This window comes from Zootoca vivipara, chromosome 7, assembly GCF_963506605.1.
Source record: "Zootoca vivipara chromosome 7, rZooViv1.1, whole genome shotgun sequence".
Taxonomy (NCBI): domain Eukaryota; kingdom Metazoa; phylum Chordata; class Lepidosauria; order Squamata; family Lacertidae; genus Zootoca; species Zootoca vivipara.
This window is the reverse complement of record NC_083282.1, coordinates 20605867-20620860: the sequence shown is the minus strand read 5'-3', so window position 1 is coordinate 20620860 and position 14994 is coordinate 20605867. Positions and strand designations below refer to the sequence as shown.

The 14994-nt window shown below is 40.9% G+C and overlaps 1 protein-coding gene and 1 non-coding gene across 2 annotated transcripts; one reads left to right on the top strand and one right to left on the bottom strand.

Annotated features, from left to right (window-relative positions):
• The first annotated feature begins 1424 nt into the window (after nt 1–1424).
• DNTTIP2 (deoxynucleotidyltransferase terminal interacting protein 2) lies at nt 1425–10440 on the top strand. The gene is made up of 7 exons (XM_035123688.2): nt 1425–1565; nt 2471–4221; nt 4741–4876; nt 5230–5325; nt 7130–7294; nt 8382–8491; nt 9913–10440. Exons 1-7 carry the CDS (start codon nt 1497–1499, stop codon nt 10004–10006), a joined length of 2421 nt encoding a protein of 806 aa, XP_034979579.2. The 5' UTR covers nt 1425–1496; the 3' UTR covers nt 10007–10440.
• Nucleotides 10441–13756: 3316 nt separating this feature from the next.
• On the bottom strand, nt 13757–13842 carry TRNAR-UCU (transfer RNA arginine (anticodon UCU)). Its single transcript is given in 2 exon segments — nt 13757–13792; nt 13806–13842. It is a non-coding gene; the product is annotated as a tRNA-Arg (tRNA).
• Nucleotides 13843–14994: the final 1152 nt, after the last annotated feature.

Genomic DNA, 14994 nt, shown 5'->3' with positions numbered 1-14994 from the left:
GTCTAGTCAAAAGGAATGTTATCTGAAACTAGACCAACCTTAGTTTCTGCATGTAACTTCCAATCCACACTAAGAGTAGCAACACTAGCGATGTTGCTAAATTTCCTTCATGCAAATTCCTTCTAAGTGCAGAAAAGACTTTGCCTTTCTGGAACATTGTTTTCCTCTGTACTTCTACTTCCATAAATCTTCCTGCCACAGAACTATGAACATCTGTTCATCCTTCTTGTCTAAGAGAAGCACCTCTGTGATGCAAGTCTATCACCTCAATGAGAACTACAAAGGAGTAAAATCCTAGCTACCGTAGGTCTTTTATGGCAGTGGTTCACAATTGGTGTCCACGGATCCCAGGGTGTCCACGTAACCCACCCAGGGGACCTATGGGAGCAGTGCTTTTTTTCTTTAAAAAAATGTTTAGGGGTACTCTCATTTTCCTACTCATTGAAATACTGCCCCTCAATGAGGCCAAACTCAGATTCACAAAATGTTTAGGGGTATGCATACCCTGCGTCCCCCTAGAAAAAAGCGCTGCATGGGAGCATTCACACAACAAAAACTACCATAGAGATGTCAAAATTTTCAAAAGTAGAAGTTCCATGGCTTGGCTTTTAAAAAACAGAGTCCTCAATAATTAGCTAATTGGAAACCTCTGTTATATGGCATTGTTGGTTTAATGTTTTACGCTTAACTCTGTGTGTGTGTGTGTGTGTGTGTGTCACACCAGAGGCTTCCCAACAAAAATACACAAGATTGGGGGGAGCAAATACATTAAAAAGTTACGAGAAATCAGAGATGAGGATCTGTAGCCCTCCAGATACTATGCTACAGCTCTCCCATCCCTGGCAATAGTTGTGCTGGCTGGAGGTGATGGGGGTCCAGCAGCAGCTGTGGGGTCAGTAGGACATACCGGTAGGTTATGGGGAAGAGATTTGTGCCCCTCTTTGTATCAAGTTATCTCAAAAATTACCAGTCCCAGATATTATTGTGTTTAGGCAGGTGGGATTGGCAGAGCACTATATAATTGATCCCAGGAGCAATCCCAGAGTTGTTTACAGGATTTGCAGCCCCTCCTACGTCATGGAATTAAGTGCTGTGATCTTCCATTTGTTAATGTGCTTGCACACTACAATTTTTTTAAGCAGTGACTGCACTGGCTGAGAGGGAGCAGGTTTACACTCTACAATTCTATGATTCTATATACAGCCCAATGCCAAATGAGGCTTCTGAGCAGAATATAAAGACCATCAAGATACACAAAAGCGTTGAGACATAAATATCCCATAGTTAAAATGTACAGTACGCTAAAACAAGAACACACAAGACAGCAATAGAGAACGGAAGAGTCGTGCGGGAGAAGCCCATGTGTGCGCCGATCTAGGCAAGCCGTTCCGGTTCAGGGCGTAGAAAGTTTTCACCCGGAGTACTTAGGAAAGCACACCAACCCGGAAGCGAGCTGAAAACGGCTTCCTCCCCATGCGTATTATAGAAGAGAGAAGATGGTGGCCACGCGGCGGGGAGCCCGGCGGAGTGAGCCGGAGAGCAGGGACCACCCTGGAGAAGCAGAGGTGAGAAGGGAGCGGAGCGATATCTAGGGAGAGTGGGGGGACAAAGCGACAGCCGGCCCGAGCGATTCTGTTTCCGGCCCTCGCAGCTCCCGCCCTGGAGTTTGAATGCGCAGACCCCTCAGTCCGCCCGGGAGCGCGCGTAGCCTCCGTGCGCGTGAGCGGAGACCGCTGCGCCGCGAGCACTGCCGTGGATCCACTGCGGTGGATCACTGCAGCCCTGATAGCGGCGGCCGCGGGGCTCCTGCTAAAGTGCCCTTGCCCTTCCCAGAGGTACGTTTTGTTGTTTCCCTCAAGCAGCAAAATGTCTTGGGCTGGCAGTGCTTGCTAGCAGATTGTACCTTGTTGGTTTTATGGGTCCGTTTTGTGAGGTAAGTGTAGCAGTATTTTTATAGAATTGCCTACTACAGCTAGATGGTTGCCCTACAGTGTGGATGTGTGGATGATACAGTTTCTGAAAACTGCATGGTGTGTGATGCTCTTGTAACATTTACAGCCATGGGGACTTACAGCATAAACATAAATAGCACAGCCGTTGTCAAAATGGGAACACGTGAGTCCTTCAGACATAATGATGCTTTCTGGTATTTTAAGTAAAACCCTAAACTGCTGCTGAATAACGCTCCTAAGCAGACGTGTAAGTGCCCTCTTCTCCAAGTAGGAGTTATGGTACATTAAAGCAAACAGTATGGGGGTCTTATCTTTTTAATTGTCTATCAAAAAACTTATAAGTGGTTTTTGTTGGCAAGGTAAAACTAGAAGATTAGTGTAATATTGTTTCATTCTAACAATGGCTAATTGATTAAAAAGCCACAATGCATTGGAATCTGAGAATGGAGTTTCTCATGTGGCTGTTGCCTGTGGAAATAACTTTTACATATCATTTAACATTATTCTCTTTCTTACAGCTGGACTCAACAGAAGGAAGCACATCTGTAAGGACAACTAGAAGAAGTAAAATGAATTCCCCTGCAAAAGTTGTTCCTGAGCCTCCTCTTGAGAAAACGAAGGAGTCTGAAACAAAAAGGGATGCGGAGGAGCCTCTGCAAGTGCAAGCGTCTCTGAATAGGAGAAAGGCTGTAAATTTGGCAGACTCAGTTGCTGAACTGCAGGCTGATGGGGATATTTCTGAAGCAGAATCAAATTGCTCCTCTATGTCTGGTCTTCAGACACCTTTGTTTATAAGAATAACAAGAAGGCGGAAAATTGTAGTTCCTTGTCCACCAGAGACGCCCACTAAAAACAGGCAGAACAAGAAAGCTCTTATTAGTGAAGGAAGCAGATGTCAAGAAGATGATGATGTATCTGAAGCAGAATCATGTTCTTCCACTGTTTCAGGAGTGCGGACTCCAAGTGTTGCAAGAGTGACTAGAATTCGGCAAGTCAAGACTACTGTTTCACCAGTGTGCGAGGCCCAAGCTGAAGAAGTTTCTGATACAGAATCATGGTGCTCCAGTATTTCTACAGAGCAATCTGTTCCGTCTAAACGAATAACCAGGAGCATGCGGCTGAGATTGCCCAAAGAAGCAATGCCTCAGCCTGAAAGAAAAAGTGAAGCTGTGGTGGAAGAAGCAAAACTGACTGACACTGTAACAAAATCTGAGACTATTGTAATCTCTGATTCAGAGCAACCTACAAATTTAGATTTAGATGTAGACCAAGCCTCATCTCTCTCATCTCCTTTGATAAATGAGCACCCTAGCCCCTGTAAAACAAAGTGCCATTCTGAATCTGTTCTCAACAATGATCCAAAACTGATTGTGTCAAGCAGCCCCCCACAAAAGGCAAGAGAATGCACCAAAAAATCACCTAAAAAAGACAAGACAGATGAGAGGAATTGTGAATCTGTGGGCAGTGTGGAGGTAAAGGTAAGACACGAGAAAGATATCAAGGAATTGGTCACGAAACAAATATTAGCTGATGTATACGAAATTGCGGAGAGCACAGAGGAAGTGTGTGATCTAACTTTAGAAAAATCCATAAAGGTAACTAAAAACCAGACACCTATAAAAAATAATTCAGACATTTCTCCATATGATGACATAAAACTTGATCAATCTAGTATGCCCCGGAAACAGACAACTGCTAATAAAAACAAAAGTAATGTGGAACCCCAAAAAATGGATACTGGAAAGGTTACACAGTATCATGTAGAAGAGGCAATAGAAGTAGGCAAGCCATCAAAAATAGGTAGCCCACAGAAGAATTTTATCCAGTCACGAAATATAGAAAGCAACAGTGATGACTGCAGGATTTCTGTTGCAAGTTCAGACACTGATGGAAGGCAAGGTGAACCAGTTGCTGAATCATCTTCACATACAACCAAAACAGGGCATGAAACACATTTGACTATGTCACTTCTTACAAGTGATGAGAGTGAAGAATCTGAAAACAGTGATTTAGAAGAAATTAATGAAGTAGAAGCAATTGCCAGTTCGACAGATACTAGTAAAAAACCCACTACCACCTTACATGAATCACATAGTGAAGAACTATTTGTTATTGATAAAACTCCTGGCTTGGACTCCACCAGATCATGGTATTTAGAGGAGAAGGACACAGAAGGTAATAAACAAAGTGAGGAATCCTCTGAATTGGAAGACAGTGAAGAAGAATTTATAGATGAAGAGGAAGATTTAATAAATGAAAATAATAAAATGTAAGTACTCTCAATGAACTTAGTTATAGTTTATGTTAAGCAGTATTATTAGATGCATGTATCTGGGGCAGAATTGTTTATTGTTTTACAAGGTCTGAGAAAATGGAAGCAGTGGCAGACATGGATTGTCTGATGATACATGATTTCTAGTTTTCCAGGGAATAGTCACCATGGAGCAGGGGCAAAAAAGCTGCTTAAAAGTTACTGTAAACTAGGCTGTTGACAGTCTTTGGATTTGTCATTTGCATTTCAGCTGCTTTTTAAGAGCTTTCTGTTGGGAATGTACAACCTTGGTATACTCTGCTGAAAGCCTCTTTTGCAGCTCACATGCATTAGGGAAAAGTTAAAACTTCAGTTAAAGAGTTGTTTGCGTGTCTTAGTTCCTATGGAAAGGAGTTAATAGGTGTGTGTCAGTGCTTTCGAAACTGATTTGGTTTGCTCATTTAAATATTTTTCTGTAATAAGCTTTAGAAGGTGGTGTCAAAATGCGTGTAAATTTAACATTTCTTTCTCTTCTAGTTTATCATTTTCAAGTAGTATTGATCCTGGTCTAAATGTTAAAAACCTTGGAGGCTTATATATTAGTTTTGATGCAGGAAAGCAGAAATCTGGCTTTCATGGAGTTGTGCCACTAAAGGAGAAAAAGAAAGATGAGGTAAAGTACCCAATGTTTGCTGTTGTGCTAAAAGCTGGGTTTAGAAGGAAGCCCTCAGTAAAACATTTTAGGAATCTACTCCTTCTTTTTGCCAGAAAAACTGCATTTTCCAGATTTTTTTTTCTTTGATGTTCCTTTCTCAGCTTAACTTTTCAACTGTTCTGTGATTTCTACAAGTGCTATTGAGCCATTCTCATCAGTAACCTTCCTGTGACTCAGTTTTTTGTCCTGACCTAGTCCTTAGGGAGTTTACTTTTATTGTAACTGCAATTTTCAAGTTTCTTAAAATTTCTTTTGTGTTTTGTCCGCTTAGCACTGTGTAGTAATTATGCCACTTTAATATACCTTTATAGCTTTTGAAAAAGAGTGTTATAACTCCAGATTTTGAAAAAAAGGAATCTGTTCCACCTTTAAAAGAATCGGTCCACCAGCTGAAGAAACAACGTAGGGTAAGTGGAGTGTCACTGAGCAATGCTCAATGCTACAAGAATTGGGCTGACTTCATAGCTCTCTGAGGGCATGTAAGCACCCGTCACTTCACTTCTCAGCTTAGTCTGCCTTACAATGATTAGATAATGGGATTATTATTATTATTATTTAATTTGTATAGTGCCCTTCATCCAAAGATCACAAGGCAGTTCCCAACATAAAAATACAAAAAAGAACACAAAATACAAAAATCAAAGCAATAACCCCTCTTCCACAAACACATTTGAAATGCCATAGAATGTTTAATCAGCCAAAGGGGTGGTGACATATAAGCTGTTTTGAACTTCTTGGAGGAAGAACAGAAAATATGACAAAGATGAAGAAGGCTGATAATAACAGGCTCTTCCTTTTTAAAAGCACTCCTCAGCCCTTGAGCAAAATCAGACTCAATCATGTGCTCCTTAATGTTCATGTGGTTGTAACCACGACAGTGGGTCTTTTTTACAGCTTAGCTTGTGAGGTCAGACACCAGCATGTGAAGAAGACTTAAGAGCACATGGATGCCAGAAGAAAGGGGCTTGCTGAGAGATTATGATTCCTGAAGAGACAAGAGGACTCAGGGGCTTTAGGATGGGTGTGGGGAACTATGCAAGAGTGAGAGGCAATAGCTTAGAGGAGGTCAAAAAGGTGGAAGTTTAAGATTGGATGCTTGTGGATATTTGGGGGAACAGAGAAGGAAGTAAGCTTTATGTGGAAGATATGGCTACAATGAATGAGGAAAGAGTGATACTGCGCATATGGTGATACCAGCTTGTAAGTGTGGGTAACTTAATATTACAGGAGCTTCTTGGGTATTTGGGTTTAATTTGGCACTAAAGCGTAATATTGAAACAGAGATATATTAACTTGAAACATTAGTTAAAAGTTTAAAGGCTAATAACAGAGTCTGACTTCACAGATGCTGTATTTCCATGCCCACTGCTGGATGGTGGTGGGAAACTGCATTATCAAAACATTGTCAGAGGAAAGCCAAAGCTTTATCCACACACTACTAAAACTCCTTACCCACTTCATACCCATATAAACTCTAAAGTGCTTCTTTACTTTAAAAATAACATATGAAGGCCTTGGTAAACTAATAATGTTGGTTTAGATAGTTACAGTTGCTTTTTTAAAAAATTCATTGAAGCCTGTTTAAATGTAAGGAAAATGTTTGAATATTGTGAAAACTGCCTTAATGTAAAGCTCTAAATGTTAGATTAACCTTTTGTTATATGTCCAGCTTCTAACACTTTTAATCATAAAGCTTGCTTGCAGTTCTTAACTAGCTGACTTTACAGTGGAACCTTGATTTATGAACACCTCGGTTTACGAATTTTCGGTTTATGAACGCCGCAGACCCATCTGGAACGGATTAATTCACTTTCCATTACTTTCAATGGGAAAGTTCGCTTCAGTTTATGAACGCTTTAGTTTATGAACAGACTTCCGAAACCAATTACACCCATGCTTCAGGTTAAGTACGCTTCAAGTTGAGTACTCCGCGGACCCGTCTGGAACGGATTAATCCACTTTCTATTACTTTCAATGGGAAAGTTCGCTTCAGTTTATGAACGCTTCAGTTTAAGTACTCCGTGGACCGTCTGGAACAGATTAATCCACTTTCCATTACTTTCAATGGGAAAGTTCGCTTCAGTTTATGAACAGACTTCCGGAACCAATTGTGTTCATAAACCAAGGTACCACTGTATTGCATGAAAAAGCAGTTGTTTATTAGCAAGTGGACAAATATTGAACTGCTGTTTCTTGGTGTGTTGAATACAGGCAGAGCGAGAGGAAACAACAGGCAATGGTTGGTTTGGTATGAAAGCCCCAGAAATGACTGATGAATTGAAAAATGACCTTAAGGCTCTGAAGATGAGGGCAGCCATAGATCCTAAGAGATTTTATAAAAAGAATGACAGAGAAGGTCTCCCCAAATACTTTCAGGTAAGAAAATGAGAAGATATTTTCAACTGGGTTTGGGTTTCTGCTACACCACGCTGAAGTTAAGCATACTTTGGAACATACTGACCATTATCTACTTTCTTTAGGTAACACATTTTGTATGTGCATGTCACCTTAACAATTAAACACTGCATTAAAATATGCTCCAAAATCTGGGCTTCTTGTATTCCAGTATATATCTTCCTTCAGTCATTCACAGTTGCATTCCATTTGCTCAGCATAATGCTTTTTGCCTCCTGACTTTCAAATGTAGTATGCACAAAACATTTCTGTGTTCATTTTTTTCATTGCTACTGCTTGAAAAAGAAAGTACATGGCTCCCTGCTGCATCCAAAGCTTCACTCCTTGTATATCTTTTTTCTACTGTACAGTAGTCAGTTACTAGAGTCCAGAGCACATATAAGCAATAGTAAGTAGATGGTATGGTGGGGCTGCATTGCTCACCAGACCTCCTGATGGCTGATTCCCTGCAGCACGCAAGGGGAGGGGTGTTGGTAGCTCTGCCAGTGTTTTTGCATTGCGCTGACATCACCCCCTTCACCTCACTATGTAGCAGCAACTCGACCACTGGGGTATTACACCTCCACAGTGCTGTCCATCACTACAGATAAGCATATTGAAGACTCAAATGGATTCAGCTGAACTTGCACCATTATTTGAACTTAAATTCTGTAGTCGAAACAAAACAAAACAAAATTTCTTCCAGTAGCACCTTAGAGACCAACTAAGTTTGTCATTGATATGAGCTTTCGTGTGCATGCACACTTCTTCAGATACCAAATTTTGTAAACATGTTTAATTGTGTGCTAGATTTATGAATCTCCCCCTAAGATGAGCTGAATAAAAGTGTCCTAGCATGCTGCTTTTCTTTCTTTTATATCAAAACCTTTTCTGGATATTGCAAGTTCTTCACTATGTTGTATGTATTTAGCAATTGTGTTTGAGATTGTACCGGTAGTATGTACTGGGCATCACTGCTCTTTGTTTGTCCAGTGACCCCTCTTTTGTAAAAAAAAATAGCCCTTAAAGTGTATGTAGCAATAAAATACCTTCTATTTTCTTTTCTCAGGTTGGAACTGTTGTGGATTCTCCAGTAGACTTCTATCATGCCCGAATTCCCAAGAAAGAGAGGAAGAAGAACATAGTGGAAGAACTTCTGGCAGATTCTGAGTTTAGAAGGTATTTGCAATAAATTTCAATTGAAAACTATAGAAACAATGTGGTGATGGCAAAGAATGTGTTAAGGTTTTACTAGCAATATCTGGAGGACCACACTACTCCCATATGATCTTGTGCATTTAACACAATGCATCCCAAACAGTTTCAGAAGCATAGTTGTTGGAATTTGAGGCACAGGGCATTGTCCATTTCAGTGCTCAGATTATACTGAAACTGCCTCCCTAGAGATTGTGGTTAGCTGCCTCACTCTTATGGTTAGGTATTCTGTTAAGACCTTTTAAATTGTTCTTGCCCATCCCATAAAGTTAATTGGTTTACCCTGCTTTTAGTCCTACTATATGTTACATTTTTAAAGTAATTTTGGGGTTGTGCTTTTATTGCTTTGATGTCACTTGAGTGCTTTGTGTATTTATAAAGAAAAGCAGGGTGGGTTTGTTTATTTTTAAAACAGCATATTCATTTTCAATCCTGAAAAGTCGGCAGAGATACTTCATCTCTTTGGGTTGTTCCCAGTGTTCCCAGTGTGCAAGCAGAATGGACCTATGCTCACAGTGGAACTTCACTTTTCTCTCCTCCCCTCTTGAGCGCCATCAGAATCTGGTACAGCAGGTCGGAGCACATTTTGAGGGCGAATGGGGAGGTGCAGTGCAGAGAAGAATGTGAATCCCCTTTGCACAAGCATCTAGTTATGCAACACTGGATTCCAACCTCTGTCTTTGTAAGAATTGCATATTGCAGTTCATATTGCATGTTGTAGCAGCGTCTTGCTTGCCTGTTAAGACAGAGCCCATTTTCTTCCTGTTTCAAGGTATTTATGGTGGAGAGATATTGAGATTCTATGCCTGATTGGGACATGCATGATGGTTCAGTGCTGTCCGTTTCAATCTCTTGTTAGGGTGTATGAAAAACATTAATTTTAATCAATGAGTGTAATTTCACAGTTGTCACTAGTAGAATTGGCATCATAGCATAGCTGTTTTTATACTAATATAAAATTAAGCTGTTAGCTATAAAATATTCTTTTTTTTTAGTTTCTTGGAACTAGTTTTATTCTTTAAAAAACCACTTCTAAAATCTTTTCTCAGTTTTATTTTAGCTAGTAGGATCATATCAGGGGTCCTTCTAGTCCTGAATTCTGTTTGTAACAGTGGTTAGCCACATGTCTTCAGGATGTTCACAAGGAGGGTATGAGGCAACATCTCTCTTCTGGTGTTTGTTCTGGTACTCAAATGCACTAGCATTGAATACCATGGTTCATTTTCTGTATCATGACCAACAATAATTGCTATTATTAAATTAAATCTGGTGGTTTTTTTGGGTCTATAATTGATGATAGTCACAATACTGCTTAAAGTTACTTTGCAGCTGCATATTTTTAATGTATGTTATTCATATTTTATAACATTATTTCTCTTGTTCAGATATAATAAAAGGAAGTATCAAGACATCGTTGCTGAAAAATCAGCCCTCGCAGCAGGCAAGAAGTATCGGAAGAAGAAAAAATTCCGCACATAGCTTTTTTAAAAAGGGGGAGGGGGCTGAACTTAAATTCCCTGTTAAAGATTATATAATATTTTGCAACTACTGGACTCAGTTATCTTGTCAGGAAGAAGAGGACAAGGCCAGCCCTGGTTTTCCAACAAAATCTTGGAAGTGGAATTGAAATATGTAAACCGCTTTGAGGTTTTCTTTACAAACAAGCAGTGCCTAAATTTTGTGAAATAAAATAAATAAAAGATGATGGAACTAACCTTCAGAAAGAAAAAGATAAACTTATGCAAGATTAAGCATTCTGAATATATATTGGTCAATTAAGTAAAAAATGACAATTCTAATATAAACTTAAAAACCTTAATGTATGTGATGTTGGCATAGAAAAGTGTAAAACCTGTGTGTGCTTCCCCATTAAAATATTTCTAAGAATTCACGATTAGGTGACGTTAATGAATTACCGGTATATTCACCAATGAATTTAAGAAAATTAATTTTGTTATGGAAATATTGTGAAGGTATGCTCTGGAAAAGGGAGGAATTCAACATCACAATCTTCTGATCATTCTGGCAGCACATTTCAACTTGCCAGTCAAAATGATCTGCCCTTTCCTTCCTGCTCCTGAAGTGCTGTTTTGGGTGTTCTCCGAACCAACCCACCCCAACCAATCGGGGAGAGGGCATGGGGGAGAAGAGGGGGAAGACCTCATTGGAGAAGTTGTTGCACAGGGCTTCTATCAGATGAATCCTGATCCAAGTTCTATGTATGAATATGAACGTGAATATGAAGGTCAAAGATAGTACCCTCTTTCAAGGTAAGGCTTCATATTTAAAAGGTATAATGATCGAAACATTTTAAAGGGGCTGTTCACATAACTCTTCAGCTCAAAACAAAATGACATTACACTAGGAATTATGCCTTTAACAGAAATTTTAAAGATTTTTCATGTCGCCAATAAGAGTGGTATCTAGCACTTTGGGCCTCCCTAATCCAATGCACCACACTCTCCGTGCTAGTCTTTCACATCAAAAGCAGTGAGCAATGTTGTCCCAGTACCTTCTCACCAGCCTTCAGCTTGCTGCAAAACTTCCTTGAGTCATTCATTTTTTCGAAGGGTCAAACCTTGTTGATGAAACAATGATAAAAGTCAGAAGGAAAGCAAAATCATTACCATTTCCCTTCCAAAGGAATACCTGCCTCCTCCTTACCCAATTAGTGATATTCTCACTGGCTGCACAATAATTTCCACACAGCAGAAGACATTTCTTCACCTGAAGTATCTGGATCAGTCATGTCCATTCCCTGGTTACTGTATTGGGCCTCCGATAGATTACTCTTATTTCTGGTTCCTTCTTGAAGATCATGGGATGGACTTTGCACAACCTGTAGCACATCTTGAAGAGGCTGGGTAGCCGTTTCAACCTAAGACAGAAGGGAGAGAATGTAATAAACTGGTTTGTAGTATTTACACTAAATGGGACAGATGGATGTGAATCTGCTGTTGAAAGCATTTTGTGGACAGGAATAGGACAAAGCAAGAAAATATTGTCAGAAGACCCTCCAAAACGTGGACAATTGCAGCAGGGCCCATGCAAACAAACAGCCCAGGCAGTGAGATCTCTTTTTGTCTTTTTTATTTTAAGTAAGTTCTTAGCCCTCTTAAAATGGGTGTTCCAAAGCAAAATGTGAAAGCAACCTGGTTGCTCCTGACACGTATTTTGGCCAATGAGCGAAGGCAGAGTTGAGATTGCCAAATGACCATAGGAATCTCCAAGATCCAAATGAAACACTGTTTTTCTCCCTTCTTAGTACACATTTATGTCCTGCTCATTGGAATCTCATAGTTTGCTATTCCTTTCCTCCTAATACCCAGGATGTATCTTTATTGATGAGATACTCCTTAGATGCAAACATTATTAAACAAAGTTTGGGTAGATGTTAAATAATCTCTCTATCCTACGGTAGTAAATGTGAAAATGTTTCAAAGAGGCTTGGGCAGAAAACATGGCCCTTGAAAATATCAACAGCTTTGGCTTGTCTGCCCAAATATCCTGTTGAAATATCCTGTTGAAAGAGCTTTTATTCTTTCCCTTGGGTCTGGGAAGGTCAAGTGGTTGCTACTAAATAAGGATTTCAATCTGCTTCTCACAATTTCTGTGGCCCCTAGTAAGGCAAGCTAACCTTGACGATCTCAGCGCTAATTCTGCACTCGGCACTCTAGCACTGATGATGTTGGCATTTGTCTGTCTTGGGAGAGGATGGAAGAGTGCGCCTTCAGGAGTCAAGTCAAACTGTTGGAGAGTTACAGCGCCTGCTGCGGCTGCAGATGGCAACACAGGAGAGATGTGTTTTGTTGCAGTTGAGGCAGATGAAGGCATCCAGTTGTGCTGCTGCAGATGCGCCATGACGTTTCTTCTTTCTGCGCTCTTCCCAGCGGTCATCCCTCCTCTGGTCACTGCTGTGGATACACGACCTGACATAGCCATCTCCAGGCGATGGGATTATTCCCACACCGGTGGGGTTGATGTTGCTAGCCTTTGTGTCATGTTTGCCAACATCTTTGGCCTGCCAGTGCCTGAAGCCAGACGCCCTTGGGGATCCTGCCATCTTCCGTTCTGTGCACAAGACCAAGCCAGCATAGACTGTCGCTGAGACAGAAGTGCGAACGTGCTTGGAATGTGCACACAGCCCTTGCCGAAAAGTTTCAACTGAGAGAAATGAACAAAAGCAGTCTTTAAATAGGATAAAAAAACACACCAGCATCTCGCTGCCCTATTTCTGTAACCCATCTCTTTGTTCACATGCATACTTTCCTTCCTTTACTTAGGCTGTGCCCATTTTACCTGAGAGCAAGACTTGGTGGGTCTTACTTCTGAGGTGGCCTTATGATGGCCACTTGCTTACATACAAAAAAAAGATCCCGGGTGGGAGACCAGGGTTCATACCCCCCCCCCACACACACACACAGTGCCTCTTTTCGGGGGGTTATTTTTAGTTTTATTTTTGTGGTTTTTATGTTGATCCTTTTCTGTGAACCGCCCTGTGAGACCTCCGGGTATAAGGGCGGTATATAAACTCAATAAATAATAAATAAAAGAACCACCTGCGCCACTTCACGAGCTCCTTGGAGCTGCGGGGGCGAACACTTTTTAATAAGAATAATAATAATGTAAGCAAAACAAATGATTAAGTGTTTCTAGGCTTTTGGGAGAGATGCTGTCAAAACAATAAACTGCTGCTCCCCTGGCCGCGCGGGTAAAGCAGTGGCAGTTGCCTCAGGCCAGCCTTGCTGAGGCGGCCATGAGGCGCCTCTTCCTTCCCAGCTCAGCCTTGCAATGGCGGCGCAAGCAGGCGAGGAAACGGATAGCCAAGGGGCGAGTTTTGCTGAGACTCGTAAGGGTTTCCCTCCTCATCCCGGCAGTCGCAGGAACTGATTGTAGCCGGGCGCAGCGAGGCATCCGCCCCATTTTGGCTCTGGGGAAGGCGGGCTTTTGGCGCTCTGAGGTGATTCGGCCTCCCTCGCCCCTCTGACCAACGGCCTTTTCTCCCCTCGGACTCGGCCGGCTCGCTAAGGCAACACCTCCCTCCTGAGGGGAAGTCCGGAGTCGGCGCTGTGTAAGCTGAAGGAAAGGGTTCGCGCTGCTGGCCTTCACGGCAAGCTTCCGCTGCCTTAGCAAATATTTATCCGAATTTTAAGACGGGAACCTGCTTTTTGTATTTTTTTAAAAAGTAGGCGAGAAAAGCGGAGCAAAACAAAACAAAAATTCTACTTGCGACTCCGCCGGGACTCGAACCCGGAACCTTTGAATCCCTTCAACCCTCTAGAAGTCCAATGCGCTATCCATTGCGCCACGGAGCCACCTGTTGGATTCTTTGTACATTCACTATACAACCCACAGAAAGACTTCGTCCCATCCTTCGCAGCAGGAAAGGGTGTGTTCCATTGCTCTTTTAAGACTGAATTTTGTCGTGGCGCCACAAAGAAAAGTTGCTATTATTTTTCCCTTGCGAGTTTTAAACAGCTCATGGAACTAATTTCCATATTAAGTGTGAACTTCAGTTGAAATCTATACTACAGTACTTATTATTTCAGGGCAGGGCTGCCAAGGACAACCTTAAAACAAATATTTATTGTGTTTCAGAGCACTATGTAGCTATACAGTACTTTACTTTTTTTACTATGCTACTAGAGTTGACAAAATTCACCGTGCATTAAATAAAAAGAGGGTTATATCTACTCAATGTGGGAATTGAACCATGTAGTGCTTCTAGTAAATAATTTTGCTGATCAGATCATTTCAAGCCTATTGAATCTTATAATATTCCTTTTTCATTATGGTTGTGTCTTTTAATATTTTAAAATATTTAGCAATTGTTCGCCTGTATTCTCCAGTTTTTTTATATAAAAACGTTGAACTGGTGAGATAATAATAAAGTAGTGCCTTTCACTGGACTAACTTATTGCGGCATAGGAATATGCAAGCTCTTTGATTACACAGAACTCTTCACCGATGGAAAGATGAATAATTCTCAATAAATTTTGTGCCAGAAGTCACTGGCTTTTTAAAATTACATGCAGATTATTTTTAAACACTTCCTAAAACTGTCGGTCATTTAAGGAAGCAATTCAATCATTTCATGCTTCAATTCCATGTAAAATTATGCACTAATTTAGGAGGTTTTTTTGTGTGTGGGTGGGTCAGATTCTTTCTTAAAAGGCCACTATTTTTCAAAGTGAACGAAATAACTTTCATTCATCACTTTCTTCTCTTTACAGCGAATCATTGGCAGTGCATTTTGCCCACACCTTTTGCCAAGAGACATCACTTCAGTAAGTCATAATTTTATCTACCTTTTCTGTGGGGGTGGTGGGGTGGAACTGATTGATTGATCAGTCACCCCTCCACTTCAATAAGTTTTCTTGCAACAAACATATGAACCTGCCTGGGTTTTGAGATTATATTTCTACCAGGTTTCCATGCAGCCTCGAGAGAGATCTTTGATCTAGCCC

Bases quoted from the DNA above. Each gene is read 5' to 3' on its own strand.
- DNTTIP2 (XM_035123688.2), top strand. From the start codon at position 1,497: ATGGTGGCCACGCGGCGGGGAGCCCGGCGGAGTGAGCCGGAGAGCAGG. The intron at 4,877-5,229 runs GTAAAGTACCCA...ATACCTTTATAG, and splicing joins AGGAGAAAAAGAAAGATGAG to CTTTTGAAAAAGAGTGTTAT. The intron at 5,326-7,129 runs GTAAGTGGAGTG...TGTTGAATACAG, and splicing joins AGCTGAAGAAACAACGTAGG to GCAGAGCGAGAGGAAACAAC.